The 23,356-nt window shown below is 40.4% G+C and overlaps 2 protein-coding genes across 5 annotated transcripts in view; one reads left to right on the top strand and one right to left on the bottom strand.

The window, feature by feature from the left end:
• fchsd2 (FCH and double SH3 domains 2) overlaps positions 1–16,998 on the bottom strand; it is a 51,817-nt gene extending 34,819 nt beyond the window's left edge. For all 4 annotated transcript variants that reach the window (XM_077566542.1, XM_077566544.1, XM_077566543.1 and 1 more), the window contains exons 1-3: positions 16,696–16,998; positions 11,354–11,451; positions 5,637–5,682 (exon numbers count right to left, since the gene is read on the bottom strand). In XM_077566542.1, the coding sequence (XP_077422668.1) occupies positions 5,637–5,682; positions 11,354–11,451; positions 16,696–16,716 (165 nt within the window). In that variant the 5' untranslated portion in view covers positions 16,717–16,998. The remainder of the gene's footprint in view (positions 1–5,636; positions 5,683–11,353; positions 11,452–16,695) is intronic.
• On the top strand, positions 16,884–23,323 carry p2ry2.1 (purinergic receptor P2Y2, tandem duplicate 1). Its single transcript, XM_077566249.1, has 5 exons — positions 16,884–16,923; positions 21,259–21,594; positions 22,483–22,651; positions 22,727–23,069; positions 23,153–23,323. The coding sequence occupies exons 1-5, from the start codon at positions 16,884–16,886 to the stop codon at positions 23,321–23,323; spliced, it is 1,059 nt and encodes a 352-aa protein (XP_077422375.1).
• The last annotated feature ends 33 nt before the right edge of the window (positions 23,324–23,356 follow it).

Genomic DNA, 23,356 nt, shown 5'->3' with positions numbered 1-23,356 from the left:
TCTCACATTCTTGTTTGCTTAGAAGTGCACCATGATATTCTAGCAGGAAGTTTCCTTTTTCAAAAGAAGCACAAGCAAAGACCCCTCTCCCTAGTAATGACAAAAATAATAATGAAGTCAGGTGGAAGATTCACTTTTTAGTTAACTGTTATTGTTAGATGTATCTTACCTTTGAATTCACTGATGTATTTCACATCAAGTCCATGTTTGTCTCTTCCGGTATCGATATAAAGCATTGCTTCTTTTTTTGGATTCAAACACCTTTGCCTTGGCATGTTTTTCTTTTTTAAATCAAGAGCCTCTGTACCCAAAGAAAAAGTAAATATTCAAAAAATTAAATGATTGTTATAAACAATAATATAAACATCTCATATTTTAAAATCAAAATAATCCTCACAAATCAAACTACAACGATCCAAAGTCTAATGCTTTTCAATGAGAGATGACGTCACCTCGGAATTGTCAATACGTGAAAATGCTCAAGCTCGCTCATTAATTAAGTAACAGATGGCTAAAGATAAATACAAACGTTAGAGAAAAGGCAGTGGACATTTTCCTGCTAGCGGTTTTTTGCCGGCGCAGAATTCGTAGGCCTACTTGTAGTTCTTGCGCGACTCACGGCAAGATAGCTGTTAAAGGCGAGACCGGCAACTCTTCTGCTGGCGCTATTTTGCCGGCGCAGAATTAGTACTTGTAGTTCTCTCGCGTTTCACAGCAAAATATAGTACTGAGAGGCTACCGGCAACTCTCCTGCTAGCGCTATTTTGCCGACACAGAATTCAAACTTGTATAGTTCTCGCGCGGTTCACGGCAAACTAACGCTACGTGAACTTTTAAAACACGGCAAAATATCCGCTTCGTAGACAAAATGAATCCATCCATCCTTAGTCCCAACCGCCTGTCCTAATATGAGATAATTATTATGGTGTAGCAACCGTCACGTACGTGTTTAAATTAGATATCTGAATAACCAGCAACAACCGAACGAGGCATCTACGTAAACGAATTAAAAAGTTTTCATTTTCTATCATGAAACCTTTCTAAAACAGCGTAAAAAGTTGCACTGCCTTGATGAAATTACCTCACCGCAACAAAAATAACCGTGTTCTCATTAAATTGGGTTTATTTACAATGAATATATGCTTGTTACTTACTGTGCAGTTCTGCGTTGTGTTTGTCTGCATCCCACGTTGACGCATGACGCTTTCGCGGGAGATCCAGTGTACCTCACGCCCACATTACACGTCATGCCACCGCCCCCTTTGTGTGTACTTTTGTGTGTGTGTGTGAAAGTGCAATAACAAAAAACGGCCAGTAGGATGTCACACACACACACAAAATCTCAGACGAGGGGATTACACTGACAGATCAAAAAATCATATTTATAAGATATTTAGAAATGAATTCATGCATAATTATTGTCCTAGCTGAGTAGTAGGCCCATATTTTTCTCTTTTTACAGAAAAAAACGTTTTTATAGGCCCTAAAAAATTAAAAAACAAGTCTTGAATTAGGCCGACACTGCCTGTGTCGCTCTAAACACAAGTGTCAACTTTTCCCAGGTCAAATGTCAGACCATTTGTCGGTCTAAACCACATTAACAAACGCACGCACACACACACACACACACACACACACACACACGTCTTTACTTCTTTTCTTTTTTTTATCAATGTGTCCAAGAAACTTTAAAATTCTAACTTTGCCTTAAACAATATAATAATAATAATAATAATAATAATAATAATAATAATATATAATAATAATATGTAATGTAAAATAACTGAATCTACGGTCCCCTTTACATGTTATCCACAGTATTTTGTCTCGCCTCTACACTGAGTTGTTTTTTAGTCACTTTTGCAATTCCCTAGGGATTTTTCCCGTGGCACTTCGTGGCAATGCCAAGCCGTGCCTGCATGCTGTGCGGATTTTCTGGATTTGCACTGAAACTGCAGCCAAATTGCCGGCCATAATGTGCAACCGACAGCAGTCAATCCGCAATAACCCCATCCCTTGGAAGTGCCAACTGCAAGACCCACATGTCCAGTTTGTTCAGCAGAATTCAGTTTAATGCATCACAATTTGCTTCTTATTTGTTTGGGCTGTCATCACCGTTGAGGTTAACCAGAAACCCTGGATGACCAGCAAGATGCACTGTATGATTTGGCCTGGGTTTAGGCACTAAACAACACCCAAGTAAGGAAGTCTGAAGCTTGAGGTGGCTGACGTCTATCTCTCTATCTCTCTATCTATCTATCTATCTATCTAGCCAGCTAGAAATCTAGCTAGCTAGCAATCTATCTATCTATCTATCTATCTATCTATCTATCTAGCCGGCTAGCCAGCTAGCTAGCTAGCTAGCCATCTATCTAGCCGGCTAGCCAGCTAGCTAGCTAGCTAGCTAGCTATCAAGCTAGCTAGCTATCTAGCTAGCCAGCTATCTATCTTTCTATCTATCTAGCCGGCTAGCCAGCCAGCTATCTATCTATCTATCTATCTATCTATCTATCTATCTATCTATCTATCTATCTATCTAGCCGGCTAGCCAGCTAGCCAGCTAGCCAGCTATCTATCTATCCATCTATCCATCTATCTATCTAGCTAACCGGCTAGCCAGCTATCTATCTATCCATCTATCCATCTATCTATCTATCTATCTATCTATCTATCTAGCCGGCTAGCCAGCTAGCTAGCTAGCTAGCCATCTATCTATCTATCTATCTATCTAGCTGCTTATGGTTAACAATAAAAAAAACAACAACAAGGAAACATGATTTCAAATATGATGTTCATACTGACACCGCCTTTGTTTTGTAATGGAACACTGAGCCAGGGCAGCACATTGCATGGAATAAACACTGCGTGTTTGTCTGCTACAACCTGTCTCAACATCCTCTTCAATCAATATAGTGTACTGTACTTGATTTCCTCTCCGTTCTCTACTTGTCGGCACTTCTCTATGCCAAACCCGTATGCCTTTTATGTGGGGAGAAACACGGTATCTGGTTGGCTATAAGGGAACAAGCGTGTGACTGACTCCACTTATCCACTCAAGTAGCAGCCAAACAGCATGTTGGCCTTTTTGGGCAGTACAGTGAAGAATGACCGCAGCCTACAACTATGCCAGTAATGTTGATTGTGGGTGGGCAATACAGGACAATCTCTCTCTCTCTCTCTCAACACACACATAGGCGAGGCAGCTTTATTTATGTATCAAATTTCATATACAAGGTAACACTGTGTTACATGATTAAAAGTTCAAGCATTTCCAAACAAAAAGCGAAAGACATTTAAAAATGAAGTACAGAAAACAAACAAAGCTCACAAAAATTACTAAAATAATATACAGTGCAAGAAAACGTTTTTTTCATGATTTTAAAAGTGCTTTAAAAGAGCTAGATCTTAATCATTAGGAAAAAAATAATAGATTTTAACCTAGACTTAAAAACATCTTAACAACTTAGGGCTGACTTCTTTCTGTTGGCAGCTTATTCCATTTGGGCACATCCTTACACCTAAATGTTGCATAACCATGTTTGACTTGAACTGTTGACTCCACTAGTTGACCTGTGTCTACAGAACTTAGAGCTCTATGGGTTTATATTTGATGACAATTTATTGGGTGTGTTCAGGACCAATGAGTAAACAATTCAGTGATTTAAAGACCAGTAGAATAATTAAGTAAATTCTGTAGATGACTGTAAAATAGGGGTAGACAAATTATCGGCAGGGCCGATTATCTGTGCCAATATTTGGCAAATATCGGCATCTGCCTTTTCTGTGCCCAAAATAAAAGGCCAGTGTTGTTTTTATATGGGAAAAAAGTCAAAATCAGTTTTTAAAAAAATCTAATCAAATTTGCACAGCAGAAAAAAGGGGGTAAAGACGGGCTATAGTTTTGTAGACAGCACACATGCGCTATTACGCTCGGTTGAAAAAAAATGCTGCGACATATTTTCCGCGCAGGTGCAAGCCTCCTGTAGTTTGGGAATTTGGCAGACCGCACTGCGCAATGTTGGGCCTTCCGGTGGACCGAGGGCATTTTCTTTTAAATGCCCAGCTAAAAGCAATTTGAAGTTGTGGTGCAGGCGATATAGCACGAGGTGAAGGCAAAGGTTAAAAAACATCATCTTCATTAACTTTGAACCTCTTTTTTGGTCCTCCCCACATCCATAAATTTTTTGGGGGCGTGAAATTGCTTGTGCCTATTTGTCCCTTATTGCTTGTACTCTATTAATCTGTCTCCCCTTTCCCTCTCACTTTCTCCCATCTCTCGGACTCCATCTGTCTCCCAGGCTTGCTAATCGGATGAATTTATGTCAGTGTTGAGTGTAATTTGTATGTGTTAACAGGCTGGGGCCAACTAGCCAATCAAAACGTACAGACAGTGATGAGAGGCGAAGGGGCACTGTGGTATCATGAAAATGCTCCGCAATAGCATTACAGGGCATGTGAACATTTAAAATAATTATATTTTTTAATTCTATTCCTCTCCTTCTACAAAACGAAAAAAAACAAGGGTGTGAGCATGTGTTCATCACACAAAACAGGCGCACACACAAAATTAAGGAGGCAATCCAATGAATCCTATAGGGGCTTGTTGCTAGGCAACCACTATTTCTAAGGTTATGAAGACAGTGCTGAGGGACAAAGGTGTGAGAAAAATCAAGGCAAAGAGGTAGAGAGGAGTAGACACATTGACCCTGTTCTGAAAACAAAGATGACGAGCACAATAAACATCCATTTATTATATAAAAAAAACACCATATTCTGGGGAATGTGTGAGCTGATTTAAAGAAAAAAGCAGAGTACTGTACACCCTTAGTTAGTTAGTTAGTTGTGTGGTGATCAATATAGATAGATGATACATTATATCAGCTCTCCCATTTTGTCTCTATATACCCAGGTACTAATTTTAGCCGCATCTCAGCCGAGGCAACCCTTTAAACTAATGTGTCATCTCTGCTGACATTGGTTGCATGGTCTTCTACAAAAATACATTTATCAAATTGAATAACACCCGTGTAAACAAATCGGCGTTTCTGTTGTGATAAACCGCCAAACTCCAGCAGTTCGAGAGTATGCTGACAGGATTAGTTTTTATGTCTGTGAAAGAGCAGGAATAGCGCAGCAGCTCACGGCAAAAGTCAGAGCTGTTGTCACATACCTGCTTTGTTCTGTTTTGGAATACTAAATGAGACGCAGTAGTCACAAATAACTGTCTGTGCATATAAATATATATTTGAGACAGAGTGTGAAACACGCTAACGATATTCGCTGATTTGAGCTATTGCGGGCTCAGATCTCACACCATATGCTGACATCGCATGTGATGTCATCCATGACGGCGGTGCATCTTTTTTTTAAGATGCGTTGCAAAGAAATCCACCAGAAAAAAAGTCAGAAAATGAGGACAAATGGTTAATCCTTTCATGCAGGCTGAACTTGAGTCTCATATTATTTGCTGACATTTGTGCAGCCATATTTTTGTTGTTTTAATGTTTTAGTGGATTTTTAGAGGGGGCTTCGATCACAGCCTTTGACACGCATTTCCCCCTCCTTCACTAAACTTGAGATTCCGACTGACGGTAGTCTAGATTCCTTCAGTGCAGTAAAACATCAGCAGGACATACCTGAGCATAGTCCCTCTCAAGCTGTCCCTTTTTCAGACTGTAGCTCCTGTAAATAGAAAAAAATGTCATGTCAACATTGTTATTACATTTACTGTATGTCTTCCAAGTCACGTGCTCTATATTCCATTCATCCGGTTATTTTCTGCCACTTATCCAGAGGACATGTTTAAGATCAGATGGAGTATTTATTAACTGACTGGGTTAGAGATTTCTACATTACAAATTAAATTTACAAATACCAATCTAACAAAAACATATTTTGTGGTGTCGATATTGTCAATGTGCCGGAAAACTGTAAAATGATTTGAGGTTGTTTTTTCCCTTTGAAATGTGAATTTTAGTGTTCAATACTGTGTGTGTGTGTGTGTGTGTGTGTGCGTGTGTGTGTGTGTGTGTGTGTGTGTGTGTGTGTGTGTGTGTGTGCGTGTGTGTGTGTGCGTGTGTGTGTGTGTGTGTATGTGTGTGTGTGCTAAGACAGATATAAGAGTATAGGGGATTTAGTAGTTGGATTGAGGACACCAAGTAGACCGCCCGTGTCCACACTTGTCATGCTCACTCTCTCTCTTTCTCTTTCTTTTATCCCCCTCTTAAGACTCTTCCGCCTAAAATGCACAGGATTAAATAGCCTTTCATTCTAGCTATCGATCTGTCCATCTGTTTTTTTTTTCTTTTCACGATATCTTTCATGACAGTGTGCATGTTGCGTTTGTGTGTGTTGTGTGTGTCTATGCTGATTAAATCCAGCCTGTGGATTAATTAGGGTAAATAACCTCCAGAGCAGCTTTTTGGATTTAAGAGTTAAAATCCAGCGTAGGCTTTACAGCATGAATGTGTTTGATTATGTTGCGCTGGTGTGATGTTTGAAGGTTATTCGGCAGCTAAAGCCAGGTAGGTGTCTCGTGGATGCGTCTCGTGAATTCAGACTGGTTGGCTGTTTGCAAAGGTCACTGTAGTTACACTGGGTCACAGGCAATGCTGTTATGTCAACCTGAATTTGAACCTTTTTAAACATCATGATTTCGCAGAAGAAGGTGAGTACATCTCAACAGCAGAAAATAAATACCCTGCTGAACTCTTAGCGGACGTTTACAGGCTCCCATGCATAAAATAATAAATATTGTGACTTTTGTTCTAATATTTTCAGCATATGATTTGGGCATGAGTAGAGATTTGCACCAAAATTTTGGTGACAATCGATCACAGTTTTCGGACGCAGATGCTTTGCATAGACCTATTTTTGGAAGCTCGCAGGCATTCACCTTCCAATGTCGCAGTAACTGACCACCATCCTGCACCACCACATTGGAAAAAAAAAAAAAAACAGTTCCTGTTCGTTCATAAACGTGCCAATTATGGGCAGGGTTGTGTTGTGCCACTGTCGTGCCTGAGCCATACTATGCCCTAGTGTTAATTTTATCCACCATTTTTAAATTTAGTCTCAGTTTTAGTCCAGTTTCAATCACTCTTGTTAGTTTTTTATCATAGTCAACCTCAGCCGTTTTTATTTAGTCCATTTTTAGTCGACTATAAATCTGCATTTTAGTCTTTATTTTAGTCCAAGAAAACATCATTTTAATCAACATTTTAGTCTAGTTTTAATCAAGACAATCATTTGACCCGTGTACATTTTAGATTATGTTGACCATTTCGGATCTAAAACTATTTCACATAAAATGTTCTCTCATCTTTTTGATGAAAAACACAATTACAGTGTATCAACCAGTTGCTACTATGGCTCCATGCTATGAGCTAGTAAATGAGCCAGTATTAGTTAGCGGATTAGCATTATTGTTGGAATGTTATAGCCGTTGGATTAATGTTATTTTTTTTTCCCTTATACTTTTTAAACCTTTCACTGTGAATCCACTGTCCATCCCATGTGTTTGTGCATGTTGTTCTCGTTAGCTGCAGATTTGAAAGGGGTGTGTCACCGTGTCTCACATGACAGTTGCCACAGTGACAGATAAGCAGAGACAAGATTTCATAAAATCATATCATTTTCGTCTCGTTTTTATTCATGAACTAAAATGTGCATAGATCTTAGTCCAGTTTTATTAAGTGAAGTACATTTTCGTCTCGTCTTCATTAGTCGACGAAAATGGATACTTATTTAATCCCAGTTATTGTTTATTAATAAGAGTTTTAGACTAGTTTAGTCTAGTTTTACTCCGGTGAAAAATGTGCGTTGACGAAATAGTTTTTTTAATTTAGTTTATGTTGACTAAATTAACACTACTATGCCCTACACCAGAGTTCACCAATTTCGGTCCTTCTTCAGCATGCCTGATAACGATCCTGATCTTTAATATCAGGTGTGTTGGTAGGCATAAACATCTCAAACCTGCAGGACTCCGGACCTTGAGAACCGGAATTGGTAAACCCTGCTTACACCCAGGTTTGTGCCATGCAAACTATATTAGGTGCAGTGTGGTCATTTCCTAAACTCCGTCAGGGATTCCCTTGTACATATTCTGTGCACTGCCTGCATGTGCCCACTAGCACACACATAAACAGAAAAAAAAAAATTAAACAGTATATTTTTGGAGCAGTGTGGGCGACAGGGCTTAAGTAGGGCTGTGTTTTTCATGAATGATTTTACTCAAACGAACAAGCCTTTTGAGTGAACATACCAAAATGGAATTGTTTCATGAACTGATTCATCCCTTTCCTCGATTTGTTTTTTACGTTTCTAGGCCAGCTCGTCAAAATATGTCAATACGTAAATCTGCTCTGTGTTCCAAAAAAAAGTCGGGGACTGCTACACTGGAGAACTGCGCCAAATCAGCTGATTGCACAGTCCCATTCTTTAGTCTTCAAGTTCATCCAGAAATGCAATCCTGGGGGCATCGGTAAGTAGTGTCATGTCTGGGAAGATCTGGCTTTGGTTGAGGGCCCTGAGTGGGTTCCCGCCCTTCCGCGGGTTGACCAATCCGGGCCCTCAGCCACTTGTGCCTGGCCCCAGGTGTGGCTAGTTACCAAATTAGTGTGGGTGAATTTAGTTCCCGGGTGGTGATCAGTCCATGTGGGATCATTGCCACGGTCACCCCCGGAGTTCTGTCTGTCATTTTGATTTTTGTACCTTTTCAGTTCCTTGTTTATTTTAATACTAACCAGTACCCTGGTTAGTGTTTGTTTGTAAAATAAAGCACGCCAGTCTCGCCTGCACTCCTGCTGTGGTTCTCCTGCCTCCCTGCATTTTGGGTCCTCCACCTCACACGCCAACAGACACCACGCCGCTCCGTGACCACACCGTGACAAGCGGCAATGATCCCACACGGACTGATCACCACCCGGGAACTAAATTCACCCACACTAATTTGGTAACTAGCCACACCTGGGGCCAGGCACAAGTGGCTGAGGGCGGGAACCCACTCAGTGCCCTCAACCAAAGCCAGATCTTCCCAGACATGACAGTAGAGCAGTTTCCACAATTGCTTGCATGAGCAATCAAGTGTGCGGCTGTCCTTCCACATACCTTTAGTAAATGAAATCTGGCAAAATAAGATTGAGAACAATATGAAAGTGGACCTACAGTATAGTCTTTTGCTTGGAGACAAATTCCTAATTCCTAGTTCCTAAGCTTCTCAAATGAAATCCAGACAGCCCAATCATTGCATCACCATGCTGCTTCGGATTTGAGAATCCAAGACAATACAGTTGTTGGCTTTTCCCCAACGATATCAAAGCTCAATTGGTATGTGTGTACGTACCTCAATGACTGTGACAACAAAGTGACTGTACTGCCATGGATATTACTTCAGCATACAGTCTGGTATCCCATTCATTTTCATCAACTGAACACAGTGTTTGTGGTATCAGGAAGCTAGGAAGTATTTCCAATCCATTTTGCATACTAAGACACTAAAAGAAAAATGGCCCTTTTCAGTTTTCCACGTGAAAATTGTAGTGCAACTTCTCAATGGCATTTACAGTAAAAGCCCGTTGCAGAGCCAGGGAGTCTTTCTGAGATGTCACGCTGAGAAAGTGATTTCATGATTCCTTTTATAGAGCAATAGCGAATAATTGGTGAAAAGTTCTAAGAGTAGGGTTACAGCTCAGGAACAATTTCACATTTCACAAGGGCACATCGATGCATTTATTGCTGCTCGACAATATAACTGCTTGACCCTGCTAGAAATGAATAAATGTGTGCATCCTTGACACTGGTGTAAAGCAGTGATTACCAACCAGGGCCCCATGGCACACTAGTGTGCCATGAAAATATTTACTGAATTTGTCACATTATTATTTATTAGCTTCAAGTAAAGAGGTGCAATGATTAATTTGTTAATCCTTAGTTTTTAGTTTGGGTAACGGATGAATCGTTAAGATAGTGTACATTTTTTAATGTAAAATTGTCCAGAATTTCAACTTCTCAATAGTAAATACTATCGGCTTTCTGCTGTCCTCCATGAAAGTGGAATCATTAGCTTTGCATTGATTCAAAAAATGTTTTTTAAATATGTGTTTACTTTGGAAAACAACGATCACCTGACCATGTTTGCCAATTTTCTGACACGTTACAGACCAAGCTAGTAACGGAATCAGAATCAATTTGTCATTTGTAAGCACTTAGATAAGTGTATTTTTCTGACTGTAATTTATTTCGCGAACATCTCCTGTACTGCCTGGAGCATTGAGTTCAAATTCTTAGATGTGATTCAAATATACGCATAAGCACACAAATACGGAGGCTTTTGAATGTTGTAGCTCACAATGATAACACACAAAGGAATGCTAATTCGTTGTTTCCTGCCTTCACTCGGTTGTGGTCAATACTACTATAGGTACCTTGGAGTTCAGCCTACTTAACAATTAGCATACAGCAAGACCTCTAACATTAAATTCACCTGAGGTTGTACACTTTGGAAACGAAGAAAAACATTATAAAAATAAATACTACAATCCTAAAGTTACACATCATTTAAATTTGAACTTATCGCATGAAACCTCAGAAAAACATACATCAGTTGTTCAAGTGTTCTGGCACTATGTTAATAATGTAACAACAAAGCAGTGTGACACAGTGTCACCCGCTAGAACAAAGAATAGAAAACAAAGGACATTGGTGGACTTCCAGCATTTTGTGTTTCCATTTCATTCGTCACACAAAAGTGATGATTCTCTGACTAATTTCGGCCCTTGACCCTTTTTGTGGAAATAGATCTCTTTAGGGGTATTCAGACAGACTGCTTTTATTTTTAATCATCTTTATTTTTACATTTTCAACCATGATGCTTTCATTCACACCAAAATATGCTGCAAAACATATTTGCATCTTGCATGTGTCTATGTTTAGCATGAGTGAAACAATGTGAGAAACCGAGCGCAAGAAAAGGAATGCAAGCGAGAGAGTGAGATGATTAGATTGGGCTGTCATAAATTGTCGATACTTTTGTCCACAAACAAAATGAGAGCACGTGAAGGACAAGAACTTCATAGAAAAAAAGAAAGAAAGAAGAGTTTGTCAGAGCAAATGTGACAAAATGAAATCAAAGACAAGGGGGTGGGTAACACGAGAGTCTTAGCATAAATGAGAAAAGAAAGAAGAAAGACATTCAGGGAACAGGAAGAGGGCAGCAGGAAATTCCTTCATCATTTTCCTGACCCTTTGCCCTTTTAAAAAAATTCTCAAGGCTAATTATGGTGCACATTATGATGAGACTAAAATCAGCTGGCAACTTTTGGACATTTTCAAATGAGAAGACTGTTCATACCTCATGTCTTCCAGCAGGTCACATTCAGTCTGATTTTTAAAGTGCAGTCTTGTCAACTGGTCTGTGTGCGTGTTCTTCAGCTCCTGTGTTACTTTAACCTGGAGGCGAGAAAATACACATGAACAAATCATTTCAAATCAAATCAAATTTGTATAGCAATTTTCATGCATTTGAAATGCAACACAAAGTGCTTTACAAAAAGTTTGACACATGTTTAAGATAGCAAACTAGACTGAATCAAATATTCCTTCATTGGTTACAGCCTAGTAGCTACTTCAAGGCACAATTAATGAACAAGTAATACCACACTATCAGCCAAATCTGTATCAAACATATCAGTGATTGTGTCTGCATGTAGTTTGCATAGAAAATTGCAAATGTATCCTACATAACAATTAGTTATTTTCTCTCTTTTAGAGAGACAGGAGGCAATTGTTTGTGCGCAGCAGATGCTATGCTAAAAAAAGAAAAGAAAAGACAATGTATATATACACACACACACTCATGCACACGCGCACACTCCTGTCAATGCCCAGGGTGTCACTGTGAAGGTCATTGTGTATTGTCTGGTGAATTCCACCGGCTATTCACTGCATTAACAGCGGGCAAAATCATGAGTCTTCTAGACAAAACAAGCAAACACACAAATACACCGGCATCTTAGCCCGCACACATACACACACACACACACACACACACACACACTGCAGAGCCTTGTCTCATCCGCTGCGTCTTTGAAGATAAGGCGGGCGAGGTTCATTACTTTATCAGGACAAAAAAGCGACTTGATTTGCCCCCTCTATCAATCATTGTAAAGCACAGGAAGCTATGGAGCAGAGGAAGGGCGAGTGGTGGCAGAGACAGAGTGGGGAAGAGTGGCTAAAGGTATGCTGGGCATAAAAGCTTACTAGGGAAGAAAATGGCAGGTGAGCAAGTGATGAGAGAGACAGAGAGAGAGAGAGAGAGAGAGAGAGGGAGAGAGAGAGAGACAGAGAGAGACAGAGAGAGACAGAGAGAGACAGAGAGAGAGAGAGAGAGAGAGAGAGAGAGACAGAGACAGAGACAGAGAGAGAGAGAGAGAGAGAGGGAGAGAGAGAGAGACAGAGAGAGAGACAGAGAGAGAGAGAGAGAGACAGAGAGAGAGAGAGACAGAGACAGAGACAGAGACAGAGACAGAGACAGAGAGAGAGAGAGAGAGAGAGAGAGAGAGCAGTGGTCCCCAGCCTTTTTTTCCTGCCAGTTCATTTTAGGCACCGGTTCATGGTAGGACGGAAATTTCTCGGACTGGCAACCGGGGCTGTGGTGTACTATTCGCACCGAATAACCTACGTTCCCAACTGGGACATATATGCGGCACAGCTCCACTACAAAAATAATAATAATAAAAACTAATAATAATTTGGGGTTAGAGGCAAATATTTCAGTGAGACCAGTGTTTGGGAAGCGAACGCTAGAGTGTCACTGCTTTGAATGTCCGTCATCTGACTTCTCTTATTCAATTATTTTTCTCTCACGACCCTTGTTGAGGTTGCTCTTAAAGTGTCAAAACAAATTCCAAGACAAAGCGAAACACACAATTCATTCCTGAAGCCTCTCTGTCAAACAGCAATATTTGTTCAAGTCTCACAGAAACTTCAAGTGTTTTGTATTTGTAGGGCAAACTTTTCCTGAAAATTTCTGTCCAACCACAAGAGCATTCAGTTTTGTGTTTCTTGTTTAATCAGTCAGATTTGTGAAACCGTCTATTGAAAGCGAGGGTTTGACATACGGCAAGATCTGAAACAGGAAGCAAAGCACGAAAACCTGTTGAGACTGACACTCAGCTTACATATAACCTCTATTAAAATATGCAGACTACATTGCATGCCTCAGCTGATTTTCTTTTTTGAATTAAATATTACGTTTCTGCTCGTCTCCCTCAAAACTCAAACTGATACTTAAAGCAATTTAAATAGATAGTGTACATCAAGGGTGGGCAATTCCGGTCCGGAAATATATCAGAAATATATCCAAATGAACAGGATCAAAATCAGTCTTATGCAGAGCTTGCTGATGAGCTAATCATGTGAATCAGGTGTGTTGGAGAAGGGAAACATCCAAAACCTGCAGGATTTCCCCACTCCCTACGTCTTCATTTCACAATTAGTGTGCCCTGTTATTTTTTCAAGGGGCTTCAGTTTCACTGCACAATAGTCTAAAGTATTGAACCAGGATTGTTTTTAGACTGCACAATGCCACAAGGTTACTTACCTGCACAATCTAGTGAGATCCATACAGTGGTTGCCTTATTAGCATTTAGCAACATAAGAGTCAGATTTTTTTTTGTGCTCTCAGTATGACTGAGTACAAGTTAAAAGTTACAGCACTGCAAACTTACAGTTACAGACGGTACGTTTTTACAGTGAGTGACATTCAAGTATCAAGAAGGGAAACATTGAGGGAACAAAAACATTGCAGTGCAGCGTAGACTTCAATGGACATGTTGGTGCAGGAAACAGAGATGATGAGGAGGTGATGGGCAAGTTTGTGGTGTCCGGGAGAGGAACCCATAAGAACAGATGATGGTTGACTTTGCAAAAAGAATGGAAATGGCTGTCGTGAATACTTTCTTCCAGAAGAAGCAGGAACATAGGGTGACCTATAAGAGTGGAGGTCGGAGTACACAGGTAGACTACAACTTGTGTAGACGGTGTCATCTGAAGGAGATCAGCGACTGCAAAGTAGTGGTAGGTGAGAGTGTAGCCAGACAGCATAGAATGGTAGTGTGTAGGATGACTCTGGTGGTGAGGAAGACAAAGACAGTAAAGGAAGAGTGTTGTATGACTTTCAGGAAGGAGTTGAGACAGGCTTAGGATGGTCAGACAACTGGACAACTACAGCAAATGTGATCAGGGAGACAGGTAGGACAGTCCTTGGTGTGTCATCTGGAAGGAAAGGAGATAAGGAGACTTGGCGGTGGAATGAGGAGGTGCAGAAGTGGATCCAGAGAAAGAGGTTAGCTAAGAAGAAGTGGGACACAGAGAGGACTGAAGAAAGTAGACAGGAGTAGAGGGAAATGCAGCGTAAGGGGAAAGTAGAAGTGGCCAAACAAGGGGCTTACGATGACTTGTATGCTACTTTGGATAGTAAGGAGGGAGAGACTGATCTATACAGGTTGGCAAGCAAAGAGACCGAGATGGGAAGGACGTGCAGCAGGTTAGGGTAATAAAGGATAGGGGTGGAAGTGTGTTGACAGATGCCAATAGTCCTGAGAGAGAACGAAAAATAGAAGAGGTGACATGGACTATGATGTTTGCTGATGACATTGTGGTCTATAGTGAGAGCAGGGAAAAGGTGGAGGAGAAGCTAGAGGCGTGGAGGTTTGCCCTGGAAAGGAGGAGGAATGAAGGTTAGTCGTAGCAAGACGAAGTATCTGTGTGTGAATGGGAGGGACACAAGTGGAAGAGTGAGGTTACAAGGAGAAGAGACCAAGAAGGTGGAGTAGTTTAAGTATTTAGGATCAACAGTCCAGAGCAATGGAGAGTGTGGAAAAGAAGTGAAGAAGCGTGTGCGGGTGGAGAAAAGTGTCAGGTGTGATGTGTGATAGAAGAGTTTCAGCTCAAATGAAAGGAAAGGTTTATAAAACTGTGGTGAGACCAGCGATGTTGTTTGGTCTGGAGACAGTGCCACTGAGGAAAAGACAGGCAGAGCTGGAGGTGGCAGAGATGAAGATCCTGAGGTTCTCTTTGGGAGTGACCAGGATGGGTCGAATCAGGAATGAGTACATCAGAGCGACAGCGCATGTTAAAGGCTTTGAAGATAAAGTCAGAGAGGCCAGACTGAGATGGTTTGGACATGTCCAGAGGAGAGATAGCGAGTACATTGGCAGAAGGATGCTGAGTTTACAAATGCCAGGCAGGAGGTCTAGAGGAAGACCAAAGAGGAGGTTTATGGCTGTAGTTAAAGAGGACATGAAGGCAGTTGGTGTGAGAGCAGAGGATGCAGAGGACAGGGTTAGATGGAGGCAAATAATTCGCTGTGGCGACCCCTGAATGGAAAAGCCGAAAGAAAAAGAGGAAGATATTTTTGATATCTTTCTCAGATAGATGGGCTGTTAGTGGTTACTAATTCTATTTCCTATACATGTGCTCATCTTGTTTATAGGTGAGCTGTAGCCTATCGAGAGGTGCTATACACCCTTGACTGGTCGCCAGCCAACCGGAGGGCACTAACAGTCATATTTTAATAGAATATGTGAATGAGGCTTGCTCACTGTGTAAACATACGTGCCGAGACATCAACACGACACTTGAGAGGCAACATAAGTCCTACAGGGAGACTGTAATAGTTTCCAACAGACTGATGCAGCCGTGTAATGAATGCGTCAGACACATTGCCAGATTATGCCACAGTTGGCAAAATATTATCCTCTAACCAAAACACGTACTCATAGATAAGTAAGATTAAGACTAACTGAATAAGGCAGCGGGCAATCGATTTTGTAATCACTAAGGCATATTTGATCATTTACAGTGTGCAGCCTTCATGGTGATGTGTTTCACAGATGTGACATGACACATATCAGTGAAGGTAGGAACCCCAAGCACAAGTGGCACAAGGGGAATATGTGGTAATTAAGAGGAAATTGTGCACTGGTTCACACCAAGGTAATTGCCTCTCATGCAGCTATTTCGGAACAACACACAGACACAAACAGAGTACCCCGATAATAAAAGGGACTTAGCAGTGTTCTCGGCAGCTCTTTCTGGATCGATACAGTGCGTGTGCGTGTGCGTGACCCTGGCTGACATACTGAAGGTCTTCCCCTCCAGACAACAAGCATCACACAAATATGATGAGCCAAGTGCTGCAGTCACTGTACAGTACAGTATACCTGTACAGTGGCTGGGAACATAACACACAGATGCAGACATTGCTAGCTAGCATCACGTTATGTGCTTGCTAACGTCACGGAAAGGGCAAATGTGAAATGATATTGGTATATTGTCACGTTGTGTGTGGTGTTAGTGTAAAAACAATGTGTCACATGTGCATATAGTAACGTGGCTCGTTGTAGATTAAAACGATATTTAAGACCACGTAGCGTTTGTTATCTTGACGGGCTGGACAGATGTTGTATCATCACCATCATGTCATTAAGGTTAATATTTATTATATGAGCGATAACGCGCCGCTATTGCAAGCATGCAAAATTGCCCTTTCTGTAATGTGTCAAACATGACGCGTTGTGTGCTATTATCGGCACTATTAATGAGGTTACTACTGTACATTGTTTTCCATTCGTCATTGTCTCAGTCAGGCTTTAAAAAAAACATCAATAACGGGCTGTGGAAATCACTCACCTTCCTCGGCGGCGGCTGCATTTTGGAGTATTGACATGAATGGTATTTCCCCTGTGAAATGTGTAGTAATCCAAAAAAAGAACTCTGGTGATGTTTCTTCCTCCAACGACCATAAAAAAAATGACAGTAATCCTCCCGTGCTCGCGACAGGGAGGAAAGACGGTTAGTTCGATTTGTACTCGGCGGCCATGATTGATGGCAAACGGGCTGGATTCTACGAAGCCGAAAGTGAGGCTGCGCTGCGAGGAGAATGTGTGAGCACTTTCGTGTTGCTTGCTGCCACTGCTGGATGACTGGAGAGTACAGTACTGTGCTGAGCTGAACTGAACTGGGGAGGGGAGTGGAACAGGCAGAGGGGAGGAAAGGTGGATTATAACGGGGAACCCCTTCGGACACCAAGGGCAATGGCTCCCTCGAGTGGTGATGTACAGTAACGCATCCGGTCAAGGCCCAAAAGAGAAACAAACGTGTCTATTTTCCGGATTTCTAATTTTCTGCTTTCCGTTTTATGTCTCCACAACATTCACACAACATGCCAGGTGCTCGGTGGGGTTATTTTATTTGTTCATACTCGTCTCGGCCCGCTCGAGAACATCCTGCTCATGACAGCTTTGCTTGACTGTGCCGCAGAGGGAGAGCTGCATAGCAACAAGGGAACGCAGTCGAGCGCAGAGGAATCGATAAGCCGCTTTCAAAATTTCACGTTTGGATTCGTTTCACGCTATCAAACTGCTGTGGAGATGCAAGTTCTGTTCTTAACATTTATTTGATATCCTTCATTGAGCAAGGCGTTAGTATGCTCTTTGTCCTCCGTCAGTTGACAACTTTGACAAACAGGACAAAAAAATTGAATCTAATTTTATATTTAGTCCAGCAAACTGGCGGCCCACGACCCAGATGTAACCCACGCACACACTTTTTTTTTTTCATTATTGAAAATGTATTTATTTATTTTCCTGTGTGTTGTAGCCTACTCTTCTCTCTACTACTGACACGCAGCCCACTCCGTGCTTTAATCTTCCTGTCAAGTCTATTGCAGTAATGGAAATGTATTTACAGTTTTATTTCCTAAACTGTATGTATTAAAAGAATGATGTATTTCTTGTATTTAAAGGAAAAACATGAAGAAAATTAACTATTTTATATATTCTTGAAAATATTGTACAGTATAAGTCATTCACTCATTCACTGCCATTGACAGCTATAGACGTTAAAAATTAATTTGAACTATTTCTATTAGTTAAACCATTTTTTTCCCACTTTTATTAACAAGAGTGAGAAAATCTAGAATTGTTTTACTGTACATTTAGAACAGATATAAAATTTGTGATTAATCGTGAAGTCATGCGATTAATTACAATTAAAATTTTAATCGCCTGATGCCCCTAATTTTTTATAATCTTTTCTTCTTCTTTTTAAATCGCATCACAATATAAATAAATAAATAAATAAGAATTATTGTAATTAATCACATGACTTCAGTAATTAACTCACAATTAATCACAAATTTTATATCTGTTCTAAATTTACAATAAAAAATAGTTTTAGGTTTTCATACTCTTATTAACAAAAGTGGAAAAAGTGGAAAACTAATAGAAATAGTTCAAATGAATTTTTTAAATCTACAGCCGTCAATGGCAGTGAATGAGTTAATATAAATAAATTATAAATAACTGCACTTTAAATGAGAGTGATTTTTTTTGTGTGTCTATTTTTGCTATGACATCAACAGTGATTTTAAAATTGTATTATTCACACACATTTTGATCAAAAGCCCTATAACAAACCAACCATCTCTTCAAGGGACCCTTCAGCTTTGCTATCATCTAGAAAATCTGAGTAATACAATTATTATTACATTTACAAATTGATTCAAAAGCAACTTGACAGAAATATTCTAAGTCTAAGCCTGATCAGGGTTGTGACAGAGTATTCACATGACTTCTTTTAATGGTCTTCTATAATGTCAACCCACCTGTTTATTACTATTATTATTTGTTTGTTCGTTTATTTTTATCTGCGTTTGGGACCGGATTCAAACCTGTACCGCCTGCAAGGCACTACCAGTGACTGTAATCACATAAATGTATTTTTAAAATAGTAAGTAGTGCAAATGTTTGTTAATTTATGCCTCCATGGCCAAGGTTAAGTGGCTTTCAATCATTAATACACATAGTTTCCGAAGCAGGTGAGACATTTAATGCTCTTTCTCACCTTCAGTGTGGGCGAAATGACTAAGAGCCAGTGGTCTGGTCTCTGCAATTATGTTTTTGGCAGCAATTATTTTCAGTAACTAAGTAAATTAAAGAAATATATGTTAACTAATTGTTGCCATGTAAAGTTTATTACAATTTACAAAAGAGTGACCTGCTGCTGTAGCCAGCTTCCATGTGAATAACAGCCTCGGGGGTCTCTGCGCATGCAAGTCCCAGCTCGACCGGCTTCAACTCAAATTTGCTATACTTTGGCCCAAAAACTGTAAGTACACAGACAACCTCGGAATATTAGCGGGCTGCAAGAGGATTATCTGCCTCTCTCTGGTATGTTGCTTCTTCAACTGAATTTATATTTGTTGTGATCAAGGAAAGAAAGAGAGGACCAAAAAGAGGTGATGTTTTGAATAAACATGAAAGGTGTTATTAGAAGGTTTAGATTTTTACATGAGCAAACTGAGAGAATGAAAAAAGAATGTAATATTGGTTCAACAGATGTTTTCGTAAATTATTTTGTTTGCATGAGTTTCTTAAGATCCAAGATGCGTTTTGGTTTTGATTGGTAGATAATGTGTACACTGCACACAGACAGTTTTTCACTCTTCACATTTTGTTGTTACAACCTTATCCCAAAATGTAATACTCTTTCTTTTTTTTTTTTGCCCCTTAATGTTCTACACACAACACTCGAAAATGACAACGTTAAGACATTTTTGGCAAATGTATTAAAAAATATATATATATAACTAATCATAACATGTACATAAGTATATTTTTGAATATGATACCCCAAGCTTGGGAGTTGGCACACATCTTTTTGGCCATTAGTCTTCAAGCTCCAACAGGATGGATAGGCACAGCCATTTTCAGATCGCTTCATAGATTTTCGTTTAGATTCAAATGTGGGCTACTCAAGGACATTCACAGAGTTGAGCCTGAAGCCATTGCTTTGTTGTCATGGAAGGTAATGCCCCAGTCTGGAGCAGGTTTTCATCCAGGATGTTTCCCTCAGTGACCAGTTTCCCAGTTCCTCGTTGAAAAACGTCTCCGCTCCATGATAACATCACCACCATCTTGACTGTATATAAATTAGGTGATGAGCAATGCCTTGGTTTCCTCCCAACATGACGCCTATAACGCCAAAGAGTTCAATCTTTGTCTCATCAGAGAGCACATAATTTCTTTCAGTTGTCATTTCCTCAGAAGTTTTGCCTCGAGACAATCCTGTCTCAGTGGTATTCTGATCATTCCTTTGACTTGCCGTGATGCGACTCACATGCGCATAAAGCACACGTCGAGTGACGTAGGTCTACAACCAAAACAATGACGTCACGCGGAGTTCACGGAAGTAAATATTGTCCCGACTCGTAACGTTTTACCGCCAGCCAAGCCATTCTTTCGCGGACGTGTTAGGAGTTCGTTTCATATGTCTTGTCTGCATACATTATGCAAACTTAGCTGTGCGAACGCCCGCGCTCCTGGTTGGTGGACTGTTTTCATGCTCGCTCCTGGTTGGCTGCTGTCCTCGGCTTCCTTGTGCGTCAGTTTTGAACGTACTGTTTACAAACAGCAACAGAAATCCGTCCGGTCGCCATCGCCGTCCGTGATGAACCGTCTGCAGGGCTGAATTTCTACTATTGACACAAATGTCAACTTTATGTTTCATGTTTCAAGTGTGATTAAATTAAAGACAACTAAAAATGTAACACTGTTACTCAAAACAGCTTTGTATATATTCACAGACGTGTCAGTATCTCCCTTCCAAGCAGACTTTTGATGACGTATGAATCGGATGCGAGCGGATGAGCGTTCACAGTGCAGACGCATCGCATACATATCCGATTTATATCCACATATAAAAGAGGCGCAGGTCTGGTGTGAAAAAATCGGAATTGTACCGTTTACACTGCATGAAAAAAAAATCGGAATTGAGCTGAAGTGTGAACGCAGCCTTAGTTTTTTTTATTTTTAACACAAAAAATAAATATAAATCATATTGTCATTATGGGGTGTTACGTTTAGAAGTTTGATGAAATGGAAAATGGTCTAAACGTTTAAAATGGTTTAAAATATTTAAATATATGACAAATATGAACTATATTGCTTCTTACTGAGAGCTGCTAGAAAGAGCTCTATTCCACTGCAGTCCTACACCAATGTAAACTACAAATTAAAAAAAGTAAAAGTTGAATTAATCTGACAGAGCACTATTGTTTTTCTGAAGACAGAATTTATCATACATATCTCATTTTATATATATATAGGTGTGTCTAATAATGTTGTATGAGTCTGATATTTTCTCAGAAGCCTCTCTTATGAATATTTATGTTCTATGTCTGTTTTCTTGTAGGCGGAGCAGTCATCATGAACTACACCGACCCCGGCAACGCCAGCAACTCCTACTGTCATTTTCAAGAGGATTTTAAATACATCCTGCTTCCCGTCAGCTATTCCCTCGTGCTCGTATTCGGCCTGGCACTGAATTCCACGGCACTATACGCAATTGTGTTCTGCACAAAACATTGGAAACCCTCCACTATTTACATGTTCAACCTGACGATATGTGACACCTTCTACATCCTCACGCTGCCCTTCCTCATTTACTACTACGCAGATAAAAATGACTGGCCCTTCGGCGAACCTCTCTGCAAGCTCATACGCTTCCTGTTTTATACCAACTTATATGGTACGGTTCTTAAATACTACTTGATGCAGTAGTATGCCTGCCCTTGAGATAGGAGTTTAAGTCGGTCCATGGCCGGACTCGCAACTCGAAACACTTGTCCTTCATATCATCTTTCTCCAATGAAATGAATGAAATGCCATTAATCCATTCTAGCATCCATCAAAAATATTCAATTTAAATATTTTTAAATGTGTTTTTTGATGGGAAAAAAATAATACAGATGCTATCTTCAGAATTTTTTTGTAACCATTTGCATCATCAGATGATATAGGCAAAAAAAAAAAAATTGCAAATAAATGAATTAGGCAATTATTCTAAGAGGGCGATGATTACTCTTTATGAAACAATTTGATAGGATGTAAAATAAAAATAAAAAGTGAATATAGGGAGGTTCCAGCATGACAATTGTTCTTCCCAGTCAGGAACTGTCAGATGCTCAAGGCATTGTGACTAGGTTCGCTGTTATGGTTGAAGCAGCCACAACTCTCACCACGGGATATTTTATTTATTTATTTTTTCTTTTCTTTTTTTGTAGGCGTTGCTGGTTGAAGGGGTAAAACTCATAATTGTAGTTTGGGTGTGAAATATTTTGTGCCTCCAGTCTTGTAACTTTTCTAACACACTTTTGCATTACAGTATCAGTATGGTGGGGAGGTCTCAATTTTATGTGCTGCCTTTTATTCTTGAACGATGGACCTGATGAATAATGGGGGCATGTTGTCTCACTATTTGTGTAATTATTTTTCCCCCCTTCAAACCCTTATTATAATGCAGATGACTTGTATGATAGACTTATTGCATAATCTAAACCATTTGATACTTGTCTAGGAGTTTAATTAAACAGGAGTACTGTAAACCTAACCGTGACAACTTGACAACTTTTCCTAGGCTCTATTCTGTTCCTGTGCTGCATCAGCCTGCATCGCTTTGCAGGCGTCTGCTACCCGGTCCGCTCTTTAAAGTGGATCAGCGCACGACAGGCCAAACTGGTGTCTGTGGCAGTTTGGGCCTGTGTTTTATTCTGCCAGGCACCTATTCTTTACTTCTCAAGAATAAGGTGACGACTCCAACCTCATTGGCTCATTTGTCGAAGCACAGCAATAATCGTGTCATTTTGTATGTTCCTGTACAGGGATGTGGCCACAGAGAAAATTTGTTACGACACAACCAGCCCAGAGTTCTTCGACGACTTCCTGGTGTACAGCTCAGTCGTGTCGGTGTTTATGTTTGCTTTGCCCTTCATGGTGCTGATGGTGTGCTATGGCCTGATGCTGCGGAAGCTTGTGGAACCAAGGGCCGGCGGAGGGGCGGCGGTGGGCGAGGGAGGGTGCCAAGTAGCCCACCGCATCAAGCAGAAATCAGTCAAGATGATCATCATCGTGCTGGCAACCTTCATGCTTTGTTTTCTCCCGTTCCATCTCACCAGGAGTCTGTATTATTCCTTCAGATACCTGAGACAGGTCAATCCTGCGCAGGTGAGGACAACAGGCCATTCGCTAACACGTTCAAAAGTGTAATGATAACATTGTTTTCTTTGGTTTTTCTTTCCCCCCCCCAGGTCAGCTGTAACTTGCTTGAGGCATCCAGTATTGCCTATAAGGTGACCCGTCCGTTTGCCAGTGCCAACAGTTGCATGGATCCTATTCTTTACTTCTTGGCTGGACAGGACGTCCGTAGTCATTTCACCAGGAAGATACAGTTCCTCAGGCGGAAAGATGTGAACAAATGATCTCTCACAGCAGACATTATACTGTAACGAACT

This window comes from Vanacampus margaritifer, chromosome 5, assembly GCF_051991255.1.
Source record: "Vanacampus margaritifer isolate UIUO_Vmar chromosome 5, RoL_Vmar_1.0, whole genome shotgun sequence".
Lineage (NCBI taxonomy): Eukaryota > Metazoa > Chordata > Actinopteri > Syngnathiformes > Syngnathidae > Vanacampus > Vanacampus margaritifer.
This window is presented reverse-complemented; position numbering and strand designations above follow the sequence as displayed.